The sequence below is a fragment of the Pleurotus ostreatus genome (assembly GCF_014466165.1).
Source record: "Pleurotus ostreatus strain PC9 chromosome Unknown scaffold_1, whole genome shotgun sequence".
NCBI classification, from domain to species: domain Eukaryota; kingdom Fungi; phylum Basidiomycota; class Agaricomycetes; order Agaricales; family Pleurotaceae; genus Pleurotus; species Pleurotus ostreatus.
In genome coordinates, this window is record NW_023503156.1 from 2,978,468 (window position 1) to 3,001,723 (window position 23,256).

General features: G+C 50.9%; 10 protein-coding genes across 10 annotated transcripts; 5 read left to right on the forward strand and 5 right to left on the reverse strand.

The window, feature by feature from the left end:
* Window positions 1–310: 310 nt before the first annotated feature.
* On the forward strand, window positions 311–2,571 carry PC9H_001095 (uncharacterized protein; the record flags this gene model as incomplete). Its single annotated transcript, XM_036770746.1, has 15 exons — window positions 311–567; window positions 629–815; window positions 870–914; window positions 972–1,159; window positions 1,218–1,357; window positions 1,410–1,437; window positions 1,493–1,544; window positions 1,601–1,710; window positions 1,764–1,810; window positions 1,858–1,919; window positions 1,979–2,085; window positions 2,141–2,157; window positions 2,211–2,369; window positions 2,424–2,518; window positions 2,569–2,571. The coding sequence occupies 15 exons, from the start codon at window positions 311–313 to the stop codon at window positions 2,569–2,571; spliced, it is 1,497 nt and encodes a 498-aa protein (XP_036636591.1).
* A 587-nt stretch (window positions 2,572–3,158) lies between these two features.
* PC9H_001096 (uncharacterized protein) lies at window positions 3,159–4,465 on the reverse strand (the record flags this gene model as incomplete). Its single annotated transcript, XM_036770747.1, has 6 exons — window positions 3,159–3,296; window positions 3,382–3,477; window positions 3,535–3,642; window positions 3,702–3,878; window positions 3,930–4,079; window positions 4,133–4,465. The coding sequence occupies 6 exons, from the start codon at window positions 4,463–4,465 to the stop codon at window positions 3,159–3,161; spliced, it is 1,002 nt and encodes a 333-aa protein (XP_036636592.1).
* A 308-nt stretch (window positions 4,466–4,773) lies between these two features.
* PC9H_001097 (uncharacterized protein) lies at window positions 4,774–5,904 on the forward strand (the record flags this gene model as incomplete). Its single annotated transcript, XM_036770748.1, has 5 exons — window positions 4,774–5,004; window positions 5,061–5,214; window positions 5,270–5,344; window positions 5,403–5,669; window positions 5,723–5,904. The coding sequence occupies 5 exons, from the start codon at window positions 4,774–4,776 to the stop codon at window positions 5,902–5,904; spliced, it is 909 nt and encodes a 302-aa protein (XP_036636593.1).
* Window positions 5,905–5,970: 66 nt separating this feature from the next.
* On the reverse strand, window positions 5,971–6,445 carry PC9H_001098 (uncharacterized protein; the record flags this gene model as incomplete). The annotated part of the gene is made up of 4 exons (XM_036770749.1): window positions 5,971–6,003; window positions 6,062–6,181; window positions 6,232–6,346; window positions 6,396–6,445. 4 exons carry the CDS (start codon window positions 6,443–6,445, stop codon window positions 5,971–5,973), a joined length of 318 nt encoding a protein of 105 aa, XP_036636594.1.
* Window positions 6,446–6,589: 144 nt separating this feature from the next.
* Window positions 6,590–9,206, forward strand: PRP21 (SF3a splicing factor complex subunit; the record flags this gene model as incomplete). Its single annotated transcript, XM_036770750.1, has 7 exons — window positions 6,590–6,719; window positions 6,775–7,081; window positions 7,137–7,456; window positions 7,504–7,914; window positions 7,968–8,382; window positions 8,434–8,866; window positions 8,928–9,206. 7 exons carry the CDS (start codon window positions 6,590–6,592, stop codon window positions 9,204–9,206), a joined length of 2,295 nt encoding a protein of 764 aa, XP_036636595.1.
* A 224-nt stretch (window positions 9,207–9,430) lies between these two features.
* On the reverse strand, window positions 9,431–10,785 carry PC9H_001100 (uncharacterized protein; the record flags this gene model as incomplete). The annotated part of the gene is made up of 9 exons (XM_036770751.1): window positions 9,431–9,896; window positions 9,951–10,053; window positions 10,119–10,160; window positions 10,212–10,233; window positions 10,283–10,319; window positions 10,375–10,487; window positions 10,542–10,553; window positions 10,613–10,689; window positions 10,752–10,785. 9 exons carry the CDS (start codon window positions 10,783–10,785, stop codon window positions 9,431–9,433), a joined length of 906 nt encoding a protein of 301 aa, XP_036636596.1.
* Window positions 10,786–11,013: 228 nt separating this feature from the next.
* Window positions 11,014–12,601, reverse strand: PC9H_001101 (uncharacterized protein; the record flags this gene model as incomplete). The annotated part of the gene is made up of 3 exons (XM_036770752.1): window positions 11,014–12,224; window positions 12,278–12,499; window positions 12,550–12,601. The coding sequence occupies 3 exons, from the start codon at window positions 12,599–12,601 to the stop codon at window positions 11,014–11,016; spliced, it is 1,485 nt and encodes a 494-aa protein (XP_036636597.1).
* Window positions 12,602–13,867: 1,266 nt separating this feature from the next.
* On the forward strand, window positions 13,868–16,965 carry PC9H_001102 (uncharacterized protein; the record flags this gene model as incomplete). The annotated part of the gene is made up of 3 exons (XM_036770753.1): window positions 13,868–13,916; window positions 13,966–14,196; window positions 14,252–16,965. 3 exons carry the CDS (start codon window positions 13,868–13,870, stop codon window positions 16,963–16,965), a joined length of 2,994 nt encoding a protein of 997 aa, XP_036636598.1.
* A 341-nt stretch (window positions 16,966–17,306) lies between these two features.
* PC9H_001103 (uncharacterized protein) lies at window positions 17,307–21,853 on the reverse strand (the record flags this gene model as incomplete). The annotated part of the gene is made up of 16 exons (XM_036770754.1): window positions 17,307–17,564; window positions 17,637–17,684; window positions 17,739–17,759; window positions 17,807–18,727; window positions 18,796–19,997; window positions 20,042–20,066; window positions 20,114–20,215; window positions 20,271–20,498; window positions 20,555–20,669; window positions 20,725–20,953; window positions 21,003–21,037; window positions 21,090–21,169; window positions 21,223–21,338; window positions 21,393–21,417; window positions 21,467–21,685; window positions 21,737–21,853. The coding sequence occupies 16 exons, from the start codon at window positions 21,851–21,853 to the stop codon at window positions 17,307–17,309; spliced, it is 3,741 nt and encodes a 1,246-aa protein (XP_036636599.1).
* Window positions 21,854–22,060: 207 nt separating this feature from the next.
* On the forward strand, window positions 22,061–23,127 carry PC9H_001104 (uncharacterized protein; the record flags this gene model as incomplete). The annotated part of the gene is made up of 2 exons (XM_036770755.1): window positions 22,061–22,139; window positions 22,190–23,127. The coding sequence occupies 2 exons, from the start codon at window positions 22,061–22,063 to the stop codon at window positions 23,125–23,127; spliced, it is 1,017 nt and encodes a 338-aa protein (XP_036636600.1).
* Between the last annotated feature and the right edge of the window lie 129 nt (window positions 23,128–23,256).

Here is a 23,256-nt window from a genome sequence, read left to right on the forward strand (position 1 = left end):
CTGCATCTGTGGTGTTATGGTGAAACATTGTTTACACGGAAGACGGGCGTCGAACGCCGGGAAACCGGCGTTGCACCAACCGAACATGTCGGTTACCACTCCTGCGATTTTATCCACTCTGCCACAGTATCGGACGCTGAATATCCTTATGCGTTCCTTTATCGTGGGTGATCCAACAGAGTCAACTTTTCTCAGCACATATCGGGCGCAAAGCAGGGGTCCCACAGGAATGGATAAGAAGGGCACTTGGCGGTCCTAATGTCTGCACCCCACTCTGACCTACCAAGGCCTTGTGCTCTCAACGTCTGTCATGTCTTCTCCAGCCAAAGAGAACGTCCCGGCATACGGTGATGTAGAAAAGGGGACGCTTGAGGTTATCCCGACTTCCAAAGCGACGCCCGACTTCCCTGTCGACGAGAAGAAGGACCTCACAGTCGTAGCAGTCAATCCCGCCGATCATTTACCATCACTAAAGAAAGAGTCGCAACCGTCTACGAAGCCCACGCCGAAGCCCAAGAAGCAGGTGTCTAATTGGATCAAGTTCAAGATTTGGTTCAACACATATCGGTACGGGGTGGGCGCGTCTTTGCGATACCGTCGCACTGATCAACACTACACTGTTTCATAGTAAATTCTTCTGCTTGACTTTCGGATTGAACATGATTGGGCTTGGTCTCGCCGCATCCGGTCACTTTCCGTATGCGGTTAAATACTCTGGCGCCATGGTTGTCGGGAACTTCAACTTCGCCATCCTTATGCGCAACGAAATTTTCGGTCGTATCCTTTATTGGTTTGTGAACACTTTCTTTGCCAAGGTTAGGGTCCCTCTTTACTTCTTGGTACGGACCATCTGACATGTGCTTGCACAGTGGACCCCTTTATGGTGGCGCTTGGGATGTACCTCAGTCCTGCAGGTGAGAATCAATCTATGAGCACTCGGAGCGTTATCCTTAACGTCTACAAACCTCCAGCATCTCGGAGGAATCCATAGTGGTTGTGCGTTATCAGGAGTCCTTTGGCTGCTCCTGAAGGTCATCAATAATTTCCGCCACCACGATGTCAATCACGATGCTGTACTGGTCATGGGCGTCGTCACAAACTTGGCCGTCATGATCTCAGCTTTGAGTGCTTTCCCGTGGGTTCGAAACACGCACCACAAGTAAGTCAATCGTCGGTCAGGAACTTCCACCGTTTATCTATAAATACTTCATCGGCAGTGTGTTCGAGCGGCACCATCGCTTCGTAGGATGGATCGGCCTAATGTTCACTTGGGCTTTTGTCATTCTCGGCGACACCTATAACCCAGACACAAGGACCTGGAACCTCAGCGGCGTGCATCTAGTAAGACAACAAGATTGTAAGAAAAATGTTTTTGGGACGTAAGATCACTTTCTGACGACCCTTTTCAGTCTGGTTTACTTGTGGTATGACTGTCTTGTACGTTCTAGCCTTTGATCTTGTCTCGATTAGACTGAGCGCCTCCCATTTGCAGCATCGCCCTCCCCTGGATATGTGTCCGTGAGGTACCCGTGGATATTGAGTTGGTGAGTGTCTCCTACTCCACCGGCCAGACAAATCAAATTAACGGCGTCGGTTTCAGCCATCACCAAAGGTCGCAATCGTGCGTTTCAGAAGGGGAATGCAGCAAGGACTTCTGGGGCGCATCAGCCGTTCGTCCATCATGGAGTATCACGCCTTTGGTATCATATCGTGAGTTTGCCCTATTCTTACTCTTATTCACATCTCACAGTGAATGTCACTAGTGAAGGAACTCATGCGAAATATCATTATATGATTTGTGGCGTACAAGGTGAGCATCCCTCCCGCAGTGACGTCGCTTAGCTCAATTCGTTTCAGGCGACTTCACGCGCAGTTTGGTGAATGATCCGCCAAAGACGCTATGGACACGAGAGCTAAAGGTGATTTCTCACCGCTCGACCTTTGTCTTTCATCGTGCTTAATTTTTCCCGCGCCGTAGTTTGCGGGTGTCTCGAACACGTCTACTCTTTACCGCCGAGGAATACGTATCTGCACAGGAACAGGGCTCGGCGCCGCACTTTCTACATGTCTACAATCCCCATACTGGTATGTTCTGTCGTATACTGGATCTAGCCGACAGATAAGCTGACGGTCGGAACAGGTACCTCATCTGGATAGGTATTTACAACGTTTCCGCACTTGGAATTTTCCTGATTGCAACATCAACACAGGTTCTGATCAAGAGAAAACTTTCGGTCCAACGATCAGTAGTCTCATTCACCGACACATTGGTCCTGAGCGGTTGCTCCTATGGGACAGTAAGAAGCGTGGCGGCCGCCCAGATACCATGAAGATTCTCAAGGAGGTATATCATTACTGGAACGCGGAGGGTACGGCTCGTATTTTTAGCTTCAATGATCTTCTGGCTAAACATTCATCTACAGTCGTCTTCATCACATCCAATTACATTGGAAACTCAGAGATCATGGAGGGCTGCAAAGAAGCTGGTATACCCGCTTTCGGTACCCTGTGGGACTTTGTGCGTACTTTTTATCCTGCGGCTTGGTATAGGCTAACATCGAGGGACAGTAATTCCGATCAATACTCAATTATTCATTCGGAATGTTTAACCGTGTATCCACGATGTACTGGGAGGGAAGCGGCGCAGTTAGAACACGGCCTTCATCACGCGCACACAGACACACTTATATATATCTCTAATTCAGCCGGGGGAATACGACACAATGTAATTCTCGTGCATCGGAACATATAGACTGCATTTTTTGTTTATCACATCCTTGTATATAACATTATTCTCATAGCTCGGGGTATAAGTAGTATGATCTATAGATTGATTGCTTATCGCCCGGGGAAGCAAATAGGCAAATAGGAGCCCGGAGGAGCCGGGGCATTTCGTGAGAGGGGACAACATATCGTGTAATGCTATTCTCCTACATGGAGTATGTATGTAGACAGACACTGGGATGACGACGTCCATTCCGCCATTCTGCACCAAATTTACAACATGAAAAGATACGACGTAGGCACATGTCTTGCCACATCATTGCGGCTGGCCGAGGAGCATAAGCACTCGGCTTGAACTACATCAGATTTGGGGCATCACGATTGACCAGACAAGTTGAGTCGAGGTAAGATGCCATCATCCCGACGCAGTACAATTATCTATACAGATCAAGAATCTGGCCCGAATGCCCCATCCATACCCATCGGCGGTGGGGATGTACTGGCGTGTTTGGCTGTAACCGGATACCTTTTCTCGCGAGCTCGGTGACAATCCTGGCTACATTGCGCGCGTCCTAAAGGAGCATGATTCGTTATCCGGATTGTCCAATGTTTTGGGTTGCCAATGAGCTGGGTCACCCCTCACAAGGAGATACTTACATGCATTCCACAATGTTGGCGTCCTTCAAACGGGGGTAGCCCGAGGGCCTCGAGTTGAAGCGTTATATTTAGTGGACGTTTCACGCCGAAATGAGCCTGGAATTTCTTGCGAGGTGAGGTAGGGTACGGTTATTGGTCTACAAAACGGCATACCTTGGTAGCGGGGGTTATGGGTTTCTTGCCAGCCTGGGAAGCCAACCAATGCACCACAGTTGACCGGACATCCATCACGTCTGTTCTCATCCATTGTGGCATTTCCACCTACGCGGCCCCGCGTCACGAAGCAGGCACAAGCATGCAAAGATGTGAAAGGTAGATACCTTGGATATGAAGCACTGCTTCACAAAGAAGTCTCGGATATCGTGGGGGCCGTCGGTACACCAGCAGAAGCGCATCAACGGCTCCTCGGTCTCTGAATCAATCAACTCATGTTTCACTAAGAATTGCCGCAGGGAGGCAAGCGCAACGGGGAAATCTGGTGCGGCATCAACAATATCCTATAGGCCGTGAATTGACGGGGGAATTATTAGGGGTGCAAATGTACCGACTTGAGTAATGCCTGTGAGCTGCGTACAAAACTCAGATAAAGTTGGTCGCCATGTTGGTTTCACGAAGCTATGGAATTCGTCCACTACTTCCAATTGGCTAGCCTTGCCGTCTATCTTATCTGTCCAGCGCACGAGGGTAACGGGGAGTTCCTTGAGGGAATGTCAACGGCTGTGGATCTCAAATGACGGAAGTGGAAGCTCACGATGATTTCATTCGGATAATCAAAGCTGCTGCCTTGCTGACAAGTGGCCTCAACGTCAAGCACGAGGAATGCGTCGAAGGGTTGTGCCGATTTATACGTTTCTGGTACCATTGCAGGTGCCGAGGGGGTGGCTTTCTGCCTCCGGCCACGACCCCGCCCTCGTGTACGCTTTTTCTTCTTTCCTTTGGCGAGTGGAGGGTCCTCGGTCTGCACCACTAGTGTCTCCTCAAACGGAGGTAAAGCCTGGGGGAGGTCCCCCCGTGCTGAAGGGCCTTTAGTCCAGCGTTTAGTCGTATCCCATCGCTTGCGAATTGTGCGAAAAACCGTTATCATTGTAGCCGTTATCTGGTGACTTGATTTTGAGCCATTTGACCGCCTGAACGCGAAGAAAAGGAGGCAAAGAGCCAGGAGCAAGATCAGAGCGTGTACCAGTGAGACGCCTTGTACCTGTCCCCTCCAGGCGGTCTTGAGAGAGTGAACACAAGATACATGCGACCGGGTCGCACGACGCATGGTCTTAAATAGATCGTCGCATGAACGAGAAAAGCTAGACGCCCATGTATGCTTATTTAGCGATATGGGCGCTTGATCACTAAATTTGTTCGTACCAGTCGTCTAACTTGAAGTCAAAACTTCCACTCATGAAGCAAGGAGGGGATGATCTGGAGGATGACTTCGTCTTTGACGATACCGCTGCGTTATCTGCCGATGAAGACCAAGACGGCGACGTAGTGGACATTGCTATTGTATCTCAAGATGTGGATGAAGAGGAGGGCCATGGTGTTGACGCCGTCGAAAATATTGAACGAGATGAGGCAAAGGAAGAGAGGAAGAGAAAACGTAAAGAGAAGGTGAAGGAGAAGAAACTCAAGGTGCGTCTACCAAGGCCGTTATCCACGATCCCGTACTCAACACCTGCCACAACCAGCGGCGCAAGCTTGTAGCCACTGATTCGGAAGGTGCAGAGACTCGGTCTGTGACATGCAGTAGCCCTGAAGAACTGGCGCAAAATCTTGCAGACATGCAAGCTAAATCATTTTCCAAGATGACCTCCATAGAACTGGATGATATGCGAATACCAGGTATATCCATTTGTCTGCTTCGACTAGAGATATTCACGAATTAACGTCTAGACAGCTTCAGCTGTGAGCGACACCAGGTCTTGGACTGGCCCTAGGTCCCTCGACAACCTGGTGGACTTCATATGCCAAGGTATTTCACCATGTCTTTATCCAGCCTCCCACCCATGTCTCAAGTACAATCATTGCAGCCTTGCCTACCCTCCACACTCGACTCGGACAGAAATCGAAATCCAACGGGTCGCCGACGTTGATATTCGTTGCTGGCGCAGCCCTCCGGGTAGCAGACGTTACTCGGGTGCTCAAGGACAAGAAGCTGCGCGGAGAGAAGGGCGGCGAGGTGGCCAAACTCTTCGCGAAACATTTTAAACTCTCGGAGCATGTCACCTACCTCCAACGAACAAAAATAGGCAGTGCAGTGGGAACCCCAGGCCGACTCGGGCAGCTCCTGGAAAACGGTTAGTGGACTTGACCTTTGAAAGCGCGGCTAATGTTCAAAGACACATTGCAGAAAATGCTCTGGCGACCTCGCAACTCACTCACATAATGCTTGATATTACATACCACGACGCCAAGAAGCGTTCCTTATTAGACATACCCGAGACTCGAGATCAGGTCTTCAAGCAGGTCTTGGGAGAACCAAAAGTATTGAAGGCGATCAAGGAGGGGAAAGTGCAGGTTGTCTTATTTTGACGTAGTCCTTCTGATGCGTATGATAATATTATATGGTTGACTGATATGGCCAAGAAAGAAGTGAAGTTAGAAGCCTTTCGGGTTGGTCCTCAGAGTCAGCTAACAGAGCGTGCATGTAAGTAACTGTATCTAGTTGTTCGACGATGATGGGACTCACCCTTGTCCATTTTGGAACCTTATGAATGCCCTTCCTGTACCCTCGTGCGTGTGGTGTGAACACCGTATATTTATCCCGAGCTGGCATTTCGTGTTCTTTCGGTAGCTGCAACGCTTGGGTCTGGAAGGCGCGTGAGGCGTTGCGGGATAGAAACGAGCTAGAATACGTACCAGAGAGCCGCACTGCACTCCACTCGCTCTGACCGCCTCGATGACTGCGTCTACTTTTTTGAGCCGTGCGCGGGCATTGGCTTTTCTAGTGGGTGAGAGCTTCCAAGGGACTTTCCTGCGACAGTGCGTTAGATACGGCACATTGAATCGGTCCCTCCGCTCACCAAAGAAGACCTCCTAGGTTGACATGCGACGGTCGAAAGGCCCCAAACATGAAGAAGTGGAAGAATACGCGACCTCGAGAGTGAATTGGCGCCTGTCCAATAAGGGTTGCCAAACAAAGTCAAATCCGCCGCCTTGGCAAAGGACGCCTCTACAACCATTTCTCCATCAACCACCACCGCCGACACGCAGAACAATGGCCACGGTCGACGTCGAGATGTCTCCGGCCATGAATGGGCACGTTAACGGAAACGGGGACGTGAACGGCAAAGAAGCCTCAGTTCGATTCACGAGCGGTCTAATCCTCCCGCCTCCAGAGATAAAATGTAAGCTATGCTAAGGATTTGTACTGGGAGCCGTTATCCTAACCTAGAAATATAGCGGTGATCGACCGCACCGCGCAATTTGTGGCGCGCTCAGCAAACCCCCCTCAGTTCGAGGACAAAATTCGAGAGGGTCAACGCTCAGATCCAAAATTCTCGTTCCTCAACCCAGCAGACCCGTACCATGCGTACTACAGACACAGAATGGAGAAGGTTATACGAGGGGAGACGTTGGACGACGCACCTCAGGAGAAACCGGATGATAATAGTGCTGCAACGGAGCGCCCTGAGCCAATAGACAATGGCGTTGAACCTCCCCCAGCATACTTCATAATGGACCTGCCAAACATCAGCGCGATTGACTTGTGAGTTACCAGTCCATTTAACATTTGTATTTGCTTTACTGACCGATTACCCAAGGGACGTCATGAAACTGACTGCGTTGTTCACTGCTCGGCGAGGTAGAAATTTCCTTGCTTCTCTTTCTGCTCGGGAGGGCAGGAATTATCAATTCGATTTCCTTCGTCCCACCCACTCATTGTTTGGCTACTTCAATCGGTTGGTGGAGCAATACACAAAGGTTCTCTACCCTGACAAGGAGATGTTGGAACAGTTGCGCGAACGTTCCGTAGAAGGCGCGCGCTGGAAAATGCTTGAAGTCGCCCAGCGGCATGCTAAATGGGAGCGCAATAAGAGGGAGCAGGATAAGAAGCGGCAGGATGATCAAGAAGCGGAGAGGAGTGAGTCTGAACTCTTTATTTGTAACAGTGATCCTAACTCCTTGTAGTTGCCTTCGCTGAGATCGACTGGCACGACTACGCCATCGTTCAAACCATCGAGTTCACGATGGCGGACGCCAACGCTGAGCTACCACCACCAATGAGCGTACAGGAGGTGGAGAATATGACTATGGCACAGAAGAGGATGGCGGCCATGATCATGGAGAGCACGGCTGAAGAGGTTGAGGCACATCGTGCTCGTCAAGCGGCGGCGGAAGCAGAAGCGGCTGCAGCTGTTGGAGGGGCGGGTGTCGGAGCGCAGGACGATGCAGCTATGGAGGAAAGCGATGATGAGGAGACCGATGAGCAGAAGGCGAAGAAGAAGCGCGAGGACGAAGAGAGGGCTCGGGAAATCGAACGTGCTAAGGGTATCAACCCAGCTGCCCCCATGAAGATTCGGACGGACTACGTACCCAAGCGTGAGTTCTGCCTCACTCTCCTGTTCAAATCAATCTGACACTGTCGTTCAAAGTGGGCGCCAAGAACAACAAAGCTGCTGTCACTACTTGTACTCTTTGTGGTCAAGAAATTCCTGTAGACGAGTATCAGGAGCACGTACGTATCGAGTTGCTCGATTCTAGATGGAAGGAGCAGCGTGATGCGCTTGAAGCTCGCAAGGCTCAAGCCTCCGAACTGCAACGTGGAGCCAATGTTGTATCCTCATTGAAGAACCTCGCCCGTACACGTGTGGACATCTTCGGTGCCGAGGCAGACGAAGAAAGACGGAAGAGGGAGGAAGAGGAAGAACGCGAGAGGCGCAAGGAACGAGAGAAGGTGGTCTGGGATGGTCACACTGCGTCGAAAGCAAACACTTTGGACAAATTCTCGACCAACGTCAACTTCGACGAGCAGATTGCAGCTATTCATCGAGCTAAAGGTCTCGGCCCGTAAGTTTTTTGCGTTCGTGTCTCTATTCGCCGTTTCTGACATTGTGATAGGCAAGAAATGAATGCGATCGGTCCTGGGATAGGACCTGCAGCTGTTCCACCGTCATTAAGCGGGCTGCCACCTGCACCTGCTTCACTACCTGCGCCCCCTCAAGCAGCATCAGCCAACAACCCCGCTTACACCGCTGCGACCGTATCATCAGGTCCACAACCTGCGTCACTATTTCCCACACAACCTCCCCCAGTCATGCTTCCTCCTCTGCACTACCAGGGCCTGGATGCGGCGCAGCCATTTGGATATCAACCACCTCCTGTTATGGCTCCTGGCATGAGGATGGGTCCGCCAATGACTGGAATGGTACGGTCCGCGGATGAAATGGAAAGTGGTAATCCAGACGACATACCTCCTGCTAAAAGACAACGTGTTGCCAAATTACCGGGTGGTGCGCTGTATCCTGAAGCAGATTGGATTGCCATGCACCCTGTGAGTGCACGACCAAAGCCTGTGACCCGATCTCATTCACTCAACTCACCTATTTCTCTAGCATCCCATTTCACTCAAGGTGCAGCTACCGAAAGACGACAGCAAGCCCGAATGGAAGATGGACGGCAGCGTGATCACCATTCAAGATCTGCCGTTGAATCTATATGTGTCTACCTTGCGTGACAGAATCCTGCAGAATACCGGCAGTGCGGTGCCTGTATCAAGAATTCGGCTGTCGTATGCTGGGAAGATGTTGACGAACTCTACCACCATTGCTAGCCATAACCTAGAGGATGAGGATCTTTTGGTATTCAGTATCAGGGACGCAAAAAAGAAGTAAACATGTAGTCCGTCGTTTCGACTTCCATCTCTTTGTTAATATTGTAAACGTACTCTACGTACACTTGGCCACTACTGGATCGATTCACGTGGTGGCTCCTACGTCTCCTGAGCAGCCATCTCAAAGCAAACAGACGATTAAATATGTGGGTACAAGGTGTTACATGGCTCCGAAAACTACAGCGAATAATGCAATGCTAAAGTCCCTTACACATTATGATGTCGCTATAATATGCGGCGGCACACCAAGGCGAAGACCAATACGAGTAAAACACAAATGGCTGTGTCGAGGATAAGCGGCGACTTCTGCGAACTGCGCCTCACAGTAGTAGCAGGAGCAGTTGCTGACGATGTTGCGTCCTCGACAGGAGAAGCTCTGGGCGCGTGTGTGATGAACGAAGGAGCGGTAGGTCCTGCAGCACCCGCAGAGCCTGTGGAGCCACCGGACGGTATTAATCCCACTTCGTGGACGATGTTCGGAGTCTCGTCGCTTGATGGAGAAGGATCAGGGCTCGTCTCGAGGACGACTGTCGGAGGAGGTTGATCTGACGGAGATTCGGCAGTCGTGGCGGTCGGTGGGCTTGCCGAACTGCACGATGTCGCGGAATCGCTGGTGGATGGCTTGATAACGGGGTCCGGGAGGAGTTCTAGAGTCGTCTGCTTGCAATGAGGGCAGCACCATTCGCGAGACCTATGAAGGACGATTGAGTGATATATGGGCTTAGACGCGGATGAAGGACTTTACAATGCTGCTAGGCGCTTTCTCTCCGTGGAGGGGTATTCAATGGAGCCAACACCGACTGCAGCCTGTCCTTTGAGGGGGAAGAATCCTTGGAGACCGATGATAGCTATTATCAGGGTTTAGTTTAGATGGGTGATGACGGGGTGATGGAAGTGGGGCAGGAAATCTGACCTGTTCGGACTCCCCATGCAGGTTGCCAGAGTTCTTCGTGGTCTAGGAGACGTTAGCGAAAAGGTACATATTTGCAAGATGCAATGAACTCACAGCTGGTGAAGCTGATGCAGATCTGCAAGGTTATGAGCGTCGCTCACAAAACTAGCCTGGGCACTACTCACCTTGGTGTTGAGCTCAAATCGACCATTAGGTGTAAGCCTATATGTGTTTCCCATCAGCTCGCTTTCATAGTGAGGTACGAATAGAACCGTACATCATGATAGATGGTGGTCGGAAGGGATATTCCGCTGGAAGCAAGATACGAAAGTGATACAAACCGCCCTCAAATTCCGTCCCTGACGGTCCGCGAAGCGTGCAATGCCATTCCTAATATCCAGGAGCTCAGAGCATGCCATTTACGGCTCAAATTAGGATACTCACAAAGATATCATCCTGTCCGGAGCCCCCAGCGCGTCAAAGACATGCACTTCGTAGCTGGTATCGTAACTCACCTCCAAGGGCGCTGCCGAGTAATCCGTGCATGGATCATTAGCGAGCTCCTTTGCCTCCTGCATAATCCGTTTCACGGCTGCGATAAAGGAGCCAAGTCAATGGGCGCAGTAGCCTTGAAGACTGGTATATGAGACCGACCGGAATTGTTCTTGTTCATTGCGACGGGAGCCATGGTAGAGGTCGATGCGAAAGAGGGATGCCAGCTATCCACTCAGAATATACGAGTGCATGACCGCTGACTTGTAGCTAACGTGGAACCGGCGCATGTCGGACTTTCAATTCCCGCCGGCATCCACTTCGGAGTCTCATCGGTACATGTGAAGCAAAATGCAAGTACTATCAAGTACAGTCCAGTACATATGGGCACAGCGTAATAGTTTACAGGAACAAGAGTCGTCGCTCAGACGTTGTACCATTCTGGGCGAACGGATATCCAGGCATCTGGACCAAATCCTCCGGTCATGACAATCCCTTTGCTTTCAGCAATGCTGATGTACTGAGCAAACTTGTTCACTCCCGCCTTCTCGTATGCGTTCTTGTCCGCAGAGATCACTTCACAAGCTACGACAGAGCGAGGTTGCTGCAGCTTTCCCCTTTGCCTTTGTACGTTGAGCACTTTAACCAGGGTTCTAAATGCCTCGGGTAGAACTCTCGAAACCACCAGTGGTGCGGTAGTTGTACGTGATGAAGCCAATGCAGGGCTTGGAACGGCGGGCTTTGGCGTCGACGTGTAAGTAACAGGCGCGGTCGAAGCAGGAAAAGATGGAGATGGGACAGGCGCGGGCGTGGCAGGCGCGGGTGTGGGCGTGGGTTCCAGAACCGGTTGAATGGCAATCGTCTGTTCAACCTGTTTCCCTTTCCCCTTCTCGTCTGGGCTTCCGCCGCCGGAAACGCTATGAGTAACAGACGGCGTGGATAAGATTGAGATACCACTGGCTCCTGTAGACTCTTGGCGAGGCGGCTGTTGCGGAAGAAAAGAGGAAGGTAGTTTAGGGGTGACAGGGACAGCCCTCATAAACGTAGGAGGGGTTCGAGGCGCATTGTACACCACTTCGTCTGGTACATCAGCGAGTCTTGTGACCGCAGGGCCGGTGACCGGAGCGGCGGGGAAAGGCGATATGCTTCTTTGTGGTTGCCGTAGGTCGTTGGCGACGTAAGAATCCGATGACGAGCTGGCGCGCAAGTGCACTGGCTGAGTTGATGGCACAAAGGTACCGTCAATGGAGTCCGACCTAGACAATGTCGAACTTCGCGGACGCGTACCCTTTGGCAACGCAGTACGCACGGGTTCAGGCGAAGGAGTAGGCAATTTGCCCATTAGGGGAGAAGCTGCTCTCCAGAATTCACCTTCCTTGCTGGAACGTGCCGATGCGTTGTTGAGAGGGCCATCCGGTACACTGGCATTGCCAAGGACGTCGGTAGTCCAGTCGTAACAAGCTGATGCTTGCGCAGCCAGCCCGTTAGACACGCCAGATCCCGAGGTTGAGATGACGACAACTTGAAATCTTCTCATGCGCAGAAGGGCGGCGGCGTAGGCGTAGTCTCTGTCACCAGAGATAATTATGATCGTCCGAGGGCCAGGGTGGTCCATGGCATAGATCATCATGTCAACTGTCGTCGAGAATTAGCTATTTCACTTCAAATAGTAGACGAAGTGAGCATACCGATCATCATCTTATCTGCGACATCCTTCTTGCCCATGTGCGGACAGTCTGTCAAAGAAACGCCGGAGGATTGTAATTCAGAGCGCAGTATTTGAGCCCTTAGTTGTTCGGAACATTCTACATATGCCTTGAATATTTTGATGATGCCATACATGAGGGCTAATTCGCGAATTTGGTTTACTAACAGATACCCGGAGGTGCTGGAGGAGGCTGGGCAATTCTCTAAACGAATAGCCGTTAGCTCCTCTTCAAGTTGAGTCTCTGGGACTAACCGTAATCCCAGAAAATTGCTACATCGTCGTAATTGGGGTCTTTGCTTTGCATGGTCGAATGGTGGCGATTGACGAAGAGTTGGAAGGATTATATATATCTCACCTGAAGACTCGCCTACAACTAACCAATCCAGCGCGGAAGCCTCGCCGCACACTTTCCAGGACGTTGTTGAGGATCTGGCATGGTATACACATGCCCCGCGCAGCAATAGACTTCGTGATGTGATCGTCCTCACTGGAAAGAACTCACAATGTTTCCGTAACCGTGCCCAAGCAAGTAGCGATATATCCATAAGATAGCAGCATACGTGCAGTGTCTATTGTATCGTCTTCCCAAGTCTAGCAAGATGGTAATTAATGGTGGGTCTATGCATCTTCTTTTGCATCGGCTGTAAAACGGAGAAGTAGTATCATTTGCACGCGTCTTTCAGCAGGACAGAAACATACTGCTGTCCTCATGCAGCTAAATAGCGTTTCTGCAGCCTCTGCGCACGGTTGTGTTTTTGAATGAAGGTCACCCGTCGCAGCCCAGCAGCCAAGAAGCGTAGCTAGTTGAGGGGCACACAGGTTGTTCGTGGCGTCTGACATGCACCGTTAGGAGTCCGTTCACTTCGCAGACCAGTATCCACTCACTTTTCTTTGGCCTAACCTTGAGTTTCTTAATGTGCATGCCCATTGTGAAGGTGGTGGGTAGTGTTTCAATAACTCGCCTGAAGGAAACTTGAATCGTGACCGGGTTCTTCTGTTTGACGGTGTTTGCATTTCATGCTATCGTATTCCGATCCTCCGACCCAGCATCTCCTCCGCCGCTCCGCGAGGTTCTTGTTCTTGAAGGAATAACTCTTTGGCCTCAAGTCCGTCTCAGATCCTTGAATCTAAAAAGTCGCGTTGCATCGCCTACGAGGCCGCAACACCGCATGAATGATGGTGCGCAGATACATGCCATATCTCCACCCCATGGGAGCTGCGCGCGTTCTCGTAAAGCCTCAATCACTGCATTCAGACTGGCCCAGCTGGAGGACAGCTGCTGGCTCGTGTGATCTCTGGAGCCACTGAGACGGCCTTTGATCCATCGATAACTCCAAACGCTTCACGCAGGAGTCTTTCAACGCCGTTGATCGACGATTTCGTGTACAACATCTCCACCGCCGAAGGGGAGCCTTTCTTTCAAGGAATCGATTGATGCCTGGACAACCACAAGCAGTATGGCAGGCCGTTTTCGGATTGATGTATCACTGCCTCGTGCTCAGCGCTTGACGCCAACGATCCCTTTAAACTCACCCACAACTTCGATGAGCCCACGAAACTCTAAGCTTTGATGTTGGAACGGCAGGACAACCAAGATGTCGCTATTTTCTGGGACTACGGTGAGTCTCTTTGGTAAACTCCCTGTTATTGGAATTCATCAGGCGCCAGAGAATTGCCACGGACCTTCATCCGTATCAGGCTATGATGTTGTTGGGAGCATTCGTAGTATGGCGCACAAGTTCGGAAGCGTCAAGCTCTTCAAAGCATACCTTGAACTTTCGGAACAAGCCATGTCGCCCAGGTTGTTGAGTCTGCGGTCTGAGCTACAATCATCAGGGGTCTCCCTGACCGACTGTCCCCACAATGGCCGTAAGAATGTCGCGGACCAGATGATAATCGGTATGTATAATGCTGGCTTCTGCCCATCGGACGCGTTTGAAACTTACCTTCGTAGTCGATATGTTAACCTATGCCATCGACCGGCCGGCGCCCGCGACAATCGTCCTTATTTCGGGAGATCGAGACTTCGCGTATGCAGCCTCGGTTCTACGTCTGCGTCGTTACAGTGTCGTAGTAGTATCCCTCAACACTCGTGGAGTGCACCCAAGCTTAACGGCCCAAGCAAACGCTTGTCTTGATTGGAATGCTGACATTATGGGCAAGGTCGATGAACAAGCCCTGGGACAAAGACAGGAAGCGGTAGCCCTTGAAGAGACAGCGAAGCCAGCCCCCAATAGACGGAGCAATACAATCTCAGCTGTAACGGAGGCCTTGCTATCCCCTTCGGTTCAGAGACGAGAGATGAAGAACTTCGGATCCAATCGTCATAAGAAGGACAACAGCACTCAGCAGCGAAATCCGCAGGTCCCATTAAACATCGATAAAGCTACGCAGACTCCTCCCCTCGGTATCCCTGATCCTTTTCAAACCCGAGAATTGTTAGCAGAAGCTTTGCGACCATTTGATACACCGTCTCTGTCCGAGTATCAACTTGAAGACGCCTCAGTAAGGCCACCCTGCTTGCCTATCCCATCTGCCCTCAACGACGTCCCTATCGCAAAAGATGATTCTATTCCTCTGTATTCAACGCCCCCCTTAGATCCCGGCTTTGCACATAAGCGAAGGGAGGTCTCCCGTACGGGCGGGGCAAATGCCTTGCCCATCTCCGACATTCTTCAACCTCCTGCTGGCACTATGGACCAGGGATGCAAAGAAGAGCCGAATTCCCTGGACGAGCCTCCAATCTTGGCATCGACTTCATCAACATTGATAAGCGTTGTTCCCCTTCCTTCCTCCGTAGATAGTGTTCCTACGCAGGCAATAGGCAGCGACATATCAACCTCAACACGGCGAACGCAAGCATCAAAAAACTTGGCCACTGTTTTGCGACCGACGCACGACGTTGTAGCCACTGATGGGATTGGTCCTGGAGCCGGGGATCGGCCAGGTGAACAACCCACGCCGTCCCAGGCCAATGCCTTGCCCGTATCGGACATTCCCCAGGCCCCAGCCTTCGAGACAGGGACGGAAGAGACAAAATCACCGAACAACCCCCCGCCTGCAGTAACTCCCTCTCTACTGCCTTCTTCGACATGCATCCCGCTTCCTTCTTTTGCCCCCCCTTTGTCAACAGATGATACCGCTGCTCCGGAGCGGGTGGAAGCGTTCAAGAAGCTGGTTGTGTATCTCCGACAGCAAAAACAACATCGTGCACCACGCTTCGCCGTGGCATGTGAGCTTGTTTCTGCTGGCGTCATTGTTCAGGCAGGCGCCCTTACCTTCCAAGAGTATCTTTCTTTCGCCGAACAATATGCATTGATTGAACAAGGCGGGTTGTACGCCGAGGCTTGGGTTTCCTTGTGTCCACAGTGGGAAGTTAGTGACGAATACGAAGGTATTCTCTCTCAGCTGTTCGCCCAGTCTTCTTCGGACGAAACTGTACGACCAGAAGATGTCGATGCGGACAACACACCTGCTTCCATTTCGCAATCTGAGTCTCCCTCCCTTGAGTCCTGGTCACCCATCACCTCTGGGAACGGTCAACCAGCCCAAACTCTCCATGACACCCCTCCTGGGCCACAAGAATGTTCTCCGGATACACCTCTCAAGAATGAGACATCGAAATCTACCTCTCATTTATCTGCGCAATCCTCTCCGTTTGTCCCCCCTATCTCGCCTCCTCAGGCTCGTTCGACGACACTTCCTCCTGCCATTACTTCGGATGATGCCGCAGTTCCTCCTCAATTCGCCTTACTGGTGGAAGTTCTTCGCCAATTCAGAGCAGAAGGCGACCTTCATCCTATTCGTTCCAAAGTTGCAGAGGAAGTGAAGAAAAGGAACAAATTGGCTTACCAGGAAGCAGGGGTAACAAGATTCGGCGAATACGCAACCGCAGCCGAACGCAGAGGTATTGTCCATTTGGAGGCCAAGGGTAGAGAGCATCGGATCAGTCTTGCTTCGACGCTACACAATGCACCCGGGTCTTCTGTCCCATCTTCTCATAGCCCCATCCATTTGTCGACATCTCCCCCCGTCATCACGTCGGGCAATGTCGTCGTATATTCCTACTTCATATTGCTCGTGGAGATCTTGCATCAATTCAGAACTGAAGGCGATCCCCAACCTACTCGCTCTAGGGTTGCGGACGAGCTGATGAGAAGAAACAAGTTCATCTACCACCAAGCGGGCGTGGAAAGATTTGGTGAATACGCAGCTTTAGCGCAACGCAGTGGTCTCGTTGAGCTAGGAGTGAGAGGCAGTGAACACTGGATTAGTCTTTCCTCGACGGTCCACATTGCACCTGGCCGTATTCTGGACACCTGGACACCTGTCAGCTCCAGTGTCTCCAGTCCCTCTGTATCCAACATCCTTAACCTTCTCCCGCGTTCCAACGATCCGCAAGTGCCCAGAACGTTACAGGTGGCCGCCCATTTCCTCCCACTGATTAACATCATGGAACAACAGATATCCAAGGGTGTACCTCAACCTCCTTGTTCTTGGGTTTCCGCCCAACTAGATAACTACGACGCCTATCGAGAGGCGGGTGTATCAGGGTTTCAGGACTATATCGCTCTTGCTAAGAGTGCACGTATAATTAGCGTACATGGTGGCACAGGGTATAAAGGTCGACTGAGTTTTGACTCTAGTTGGCTGCATAAATACAGCTGAGAAGCACCGTAATATTCTGATGACCGGGCCTTCGTCTGTGTACATATGTACAGTGCAAATGTGTGTCTATTTTTAGCTATATAACTGTATCCATCTTCACAGAAGCAAGATTCAAGTCCGCGAACAGGGTGCTTCGGTCACCTCTGGTGGCTTCATCGATATCTCATCATCAACGTCAACGCTCGTGAAGTAGAAGACCTACTCTTATTCATCGCAGGAAAGCATGGCTTATCCTATATCAACAACGACTGGTGCAAATCCGTAGAAACGAGAATTCCTGCTGCGCGTATCTTCTACATCTACATCTACAGAGCTGAGCTGACAGTACAGTATCTATCACATTACAAAATTAGTTTCGGCGGCCCACCAGAGCGGGCAAACAGTGATGTTGGGAACTTCTTCGAAAGCGAGAACTTGTCGTGGTCCCGTAATATCTGTCCAAGTTGTTGGTCCATGGTCTCGTAACCGCGTTTCACTTCGCTGAGTCCGTCCGTAAGCTGTCGGCGATATTCTGAGTACTCCTCCTCCAGTCCGACGATGTTGTTAAAGTGGATGACCCTTGGGGAGCGTAAGAACTCGTTTGATAGTTCTATGACAACCTACCGTTCGATTCTCATCTTTTCTAAAGCTACCGCTGCTTCGTGCAATATCATATCACGCCCTTCACGCACCTCCTTTGTAACGCCGTCGAATCTTTCGTATACCCTCTGCACAATCACCTGTATCATCACGCGTTAGAGTAAGTTAGCGGCTTGCGATTTGGATGGCCTAACTTCATGGATTTCTTTCAAAGTCTGTAGTACCCATCAGTAGGATTATCAGGCTTCAGAACACGACGTACTGCCACAATGTCCTCCATGGCGTCCTGGTTAGCTCGGGTGTCATCCCGCATATAGGGCTTATCCCTACGAGACTTGAAGTTGAAGCCTGCTTTCTGTTCAGTAACTAAAGGCTGGGACCAGCTCGATATGACACTACCATTTCGTGTGGGTGCCGGAGAGTGCGAGAATCTCTTGCCCTGCGCGTTGTTATCGTGTTGAAAAAGGAAAGCTGGAGACTTGTCTTGTGGAATGAATTGTGCAGATTTCTGGATACCAGTAGCTTCTTCTGGATAGGAAGAGCGCGTTTGGGCGGGTTGTTGACGCGACCGGGGTATAGCTGACGATATGGTGGTCGGTTTGAAAACTGCATCTTCCATGCCTGATGAATCGTTGTGCTCATAGGTAGTTGTACTGATTTGATTTGGGGCTGCCTCGAAAGTTACCGTTTTAACTTGATTTTGGGGTTCCACTTCAATCCGAGGCGTTTCGGATGGTTGACAGCGCGTATTCTTTAGTGCTGCGTTGGCGTCAGGCTTCGTCGCCTTTGTCCATATTGCGGCAGGATTGACACCTTCGAGATCCCCAGCTCCTTGTTTTGATCTTCCCTTCGTGATATTTCGGACGGCAAGCGCAGGTCGGATTGGGGAGTCGATTGTAAGGTCGATCGTGGGAGGAACATATGTTGTATCGTCGCTAGCTGGAGCATCTTCGGATGTCGACTGGACAGGTACAGAGTATTCGTTGCCTTGCATTGACATAGGACCACTTTCGAAAGCAGCTTCGGATGTCATCGGGGCCTCCAAAGTAAAGTCGTGCTCTGGTGGACCGGTCTCTGGCAGGTTCTTCGGAAGTTCTTTCAAGAAAGACGGTTCTTGCCAAGGGGCCTTCCGAGCTTTGCTTGGTTTTGGAGCGGGGGGCGTGGGGGGCAAAGGCAAAGGCACCTATTCATCGAAAGTTAACGCGAAATAGACAGTGAGCGCGGCTTAGCTTCTTATAAGCGATGAGTTACCTCTTTGTTGTCGCTTGTATCACTGGGTCTTTCATTCTCGTCGTTCACAAGCTTCCGATTCCTCTCTTGTTTAGGATTACCACCCACCTTGGCTGGAACCTGATCATCTTCATCTTGTACCTCGTAGGTCGCAGGATCCGTTTTCTTTTGAATGGCCACCGGCTTCCGCTGGACTTTCTTTACGTCCTTCTTCTTCATTAACGAGACACGCCGCCTACCATTGTGGATCGTTTCCTTGACGGCGGAGTGCGGAACATCATCAAAGTCGACCACGGGATCCGAACTGTCTACAATAGCCGGAGAAGAGATTCTATCCTTGCGATGATACCGCCTCGCTAGTGGTGCGGCTTTCTTTGGTGATTCCAGCATTGCGGCGGTCCTAGCAGAAGGCTTGCGCACCATTGCATCTCCATTAGCATGTTCTAAGTGACGCCTTTTGATCGCGCGACCTGGAGGGGATCCATCTTCGTCGTGATCATCTATCGGCCGTTTCCTAGTGCCTCGTCGGGGGTCGTGCTTTTCGGGAGCGGTCCGGTCGAGATCTTGTTTCACCGGTTGAGCCTCAGTCGCTACCTCGCGGGGCCGTCCCCTCGTCCTCTTTGGTTCCACGACTGCCAGTCCAGTGGGTCCAGCTCCACGAGCAGCACCAGGCTTTTCAGAGAATTCATTAGGACGAGAGGCCTCCACGATTGATAGATCCTCGTTTCGTGGTACACAGATAGATCCAAAGGGGTTTGCGGTGGCCTTGGAGTGGAGCTGTGTCTTAGATCCTTCGCCCAGCGTGTCCGGCCTTCTCGGAGCAATGTCCACGCTTCCAGCGTCAGATTGGACAATCTTGCGCGCCTTGCCTCTCCTCGCTGTTTTGCTTGATTGGGGCAACTGCTTCGTGTTATCGCCTTTCTGTGGCCGAGTGCGGGTGCCTTTGGGTAGAACCTCGACCTCAGATAGCTCGGAAAGCTCGTTGTCAGAAGTCCCGAATACAGACTCATAGAGAGGGCTCTTGGTGATGGGAACTGGACCAGCCATCTTGTTCCTCTTCGGTGTAGTCACCGTTTGGCATATTTGGCGGGGGTCGACAGTAGTTATAGGCGAAGCCAGATCGACGTCATTAGGGCATTCGGGCTCCAGAGCTGAGATAGTATCATTCGGAGGCGCATCCGGAAAATCAGAGGCGAACAAGCTATCACGAGTCTCATCGAAAACTGCGGGAGTGAGTACGACGGTTGAATGGGACGATGTTACTTACTACGACCGATGGTCTCTATTTTCTCCTGTGGGTCGATGTTAAGCGTAGTCCGTGAGGAGGGCTTCGACTCACTTTTGCAGATGGCTCTCGATACGGTTTGCCCAAACTATCGAAATCCAATGAGGTAGACTCGCACAGGGATGACTTGACGGTCACAGTTTTCTCCTTTATTCTCTACATCGAACGCGTCGAAAAAAGAAAAGCAGATGAGCATTGTGCGAAGACCCACCAGATTTCGCGCTTGTACGGTCTTCATAAAGCGTTCTAGATCAGAAGTCTGAACATCAAATCGCAGGAGCAAGGTGCCTGGGTCGGACGGTCTCATAGTAGATACACCAACGATAGGCGGGCTCGTCAAATGAACTGTTACGTGCTGGAATGTTGCATCCTTCGAGGGTACGACATTGAGCATCGAAACATGATTGTAGAGGGTTTGAAATGTTTCATAAGCGTCTCCCTCCAGAAACAGTCAGCTACAACCGCTGCCACGATGAAGGGTCATGTTAAGTTCACCTTATCGACATTCGCAAAAAAGGATCTGGTGTCGAGGTATAGCCTGTCGGTGGCGTTCGGCTGGGAGAAACTGACCCCACATGTAAGTATTTTGGGAACTTGAAATGGTTGTGGGCTGGCAGGGTAGGGGGTCAATGTTACTGTCAAAACAGAGATAAGATGGTACGTACAAGGCGATGTCATTCTTTGCGAGAGTTTCTATGATGCGCGCGGACGTTATTTCCCACTCAGACAGTGGTGATTTCTGGACCATGTCCGTGAGCTCTTTCCCACAAGAAATATGAGTAGGGGAGGCGGTTTCGAAGACACTTTCGATGAATTGTGATCTCTTTGCGGCGGACTTGTAAGGGGGGAGTAGTGTTGCGAAAAGGTTGAGCAACGACTCCAAGGCAAGATAATCTAGAACTCATGTAAGGTATCGACGACAGGCAGTCTTAAATGGACTTGCCTCGCATTCGAAACAACATGTGCCCCAACCGGACTCTTGAACACATTCAGCATATACAGACAAACCAAGCAACAAGTGCCTTCTCACCCTCCCAAGTTCTTATCGTCCCTGAGGTCGCTTTGGTTGCCAGGGTGTGAAGCCGCAGATTCCGAGAGTAGGAGGAAGACCTAATATATGCGTTCAGAAGGTGTCGACGTTTTGATTTATTTATCTCACATACCGTGGATAGTAGATTAGTTGCGGTCTGAGTAGTCTCTTGCTTTGGTGCGGCCTTGGGGAAGAAGGTAGAACATAGGGTAGAGTAGAGTACTTTCGCAATAACACTCTTGTTCTTCTCTGTGAGGTTCCATTCAGTGTCTCAGACGCAGCGAAACGCGATATATGCTGTACCTGTCCTGCGTTCCTCTAGGAAATCCTGAGGTTTGGTAAGTCGGATTCAGCACCTCGAGCGAAGACATGCGCACCAGTACGCCGGAAAGCAGTGAGCGCTGTGCTCCTTGCCATTGCAACGCTCGTGAGTCAGTATGATCCTTTAGGACGGCAATCTTCTTGGAAATGGACAAAAAGGCTTGCAAGCAGAGCTCGAGCGTTATCTCCGGAAAGGCAATATACATCGGGATCAATGGTTCTCGCAGCACTGAGCAAATCATATCAATGATCTGAGATGACGGACTTGACAATTCCTGGGACTAGGTCAGCGGTCCCTACGACCAAACCGACACGATTTGGCTCACCAATAGGTTCAGTCGTGTTTTGACATCCTGCAGCTTCTCTTTTTCTGCTGGTTTGACCTTGTTGGACGATCTGGCCGTCTTGAGCAACTTCTCCAAGATCTTCGATAGTGCTGACATCGTCGCGACCCTGGATCATGGACGTTGGAAGTAGAGACGCGTCGCGCCACCATCGCGTTGAATGTCACGTAGATGTCACATGTGACTCCATATTTAGTTGAAGTCACATTCTCGCCAACTTGATCTCGCGAACTTGAACTTGTACCATATCGGCTCAACATTCAAATAATCTCCCGGCGAATCCCACCCTCCTCCTCCTCCCCAACTATGATGGACTCACGTACGACTAGCGAAATCCTCAAAGGCGTGCATAACTGTGCCGATATTGACTCAATAATTCTTCATGGTGGGCTATAGCCGTCTTCAACAGGCGAAGGTGCTCATTTCGCATGGCAGCATTCTCGATTCATCCTCCAAAACTACACCGCGGAAACCGCCGCCGACTCATCGTAAGAACTTCAAGTAGATTGCGTTTCATCAAGAACAATATTCATCGTCGAAGTGGAATATCTCCCCGATTGAAGCAACTTCGTGTTTTTGCCGGGGGTTTCAAGAGACATCAAATAAGAGAGTACATATGTACTGCCATACCTGGTCGGACTCAGGATGAGTGCTCGCTGCCGCCTATATGCGGCAAAGAATTCAAGGCGACCCCTTCCTACGACGGTGCACACAGTAAAGACAAGAGGAATCAAAGCTCACCAGCGCCCCGGGAATCTGGACAACAGCTCGCAGAGAGTCTCAGAAACACTGTGGAATCGAGCAACAGGCCGGCGCCTGAAACTCTCAGGCCTTCAACAGTACAATCAATGACGAATAGACGACTAGCCTTGAATAAGCCAGCCCTACAGCATCGCCTTACGTTGAGCGCGCTCTGCAATCTCCAGCACCATGCCTCTCCGGATCTATCTGTACCGTCGCTCTCCCCAGATGCTGCAGAACCAATCACGCCCATCAATCAGGTCATACATACACCTCTACAACCTCCAGAAATACCTCGTGCAGCCCTGCAAAGACCCGCATTATCGACAGCCTCGTCCCCTTTGGTCTCAGCCCTCACACTTTCTCCTCGACCCAACCCCTCGAAGGAGCGATCGGGATCGCCTCTTTCTCCTCTGTGCGACCTTGCCAATGCTCTGTCCCTGCTCGACTCTCCTTGCGCCACCATATCACGACGACTCTCATACTTTAGTACTCGGCGACTTTCCCAGAAAAGCCCAAGTAGTTCTCGCAAGTTATATGGCGGTACTCTAGGTCTGGTGCTTGCCTCCCCTCTCATCCTTCGAGTACCCCTCCACAGTCCTCTACTTACGCCCACCCCTTCTTTCCATTAAGTCTCAACCTACTAGTCTAACGCCCAAATCGTTGTCAGTGTGGTACCTCTCCTTTGGAAACCTCCCGCGCTACCTGCAACATCCAGAGGATACTTGTGGCTTTCCAATAGCTTAGACGTAAATTTGCAT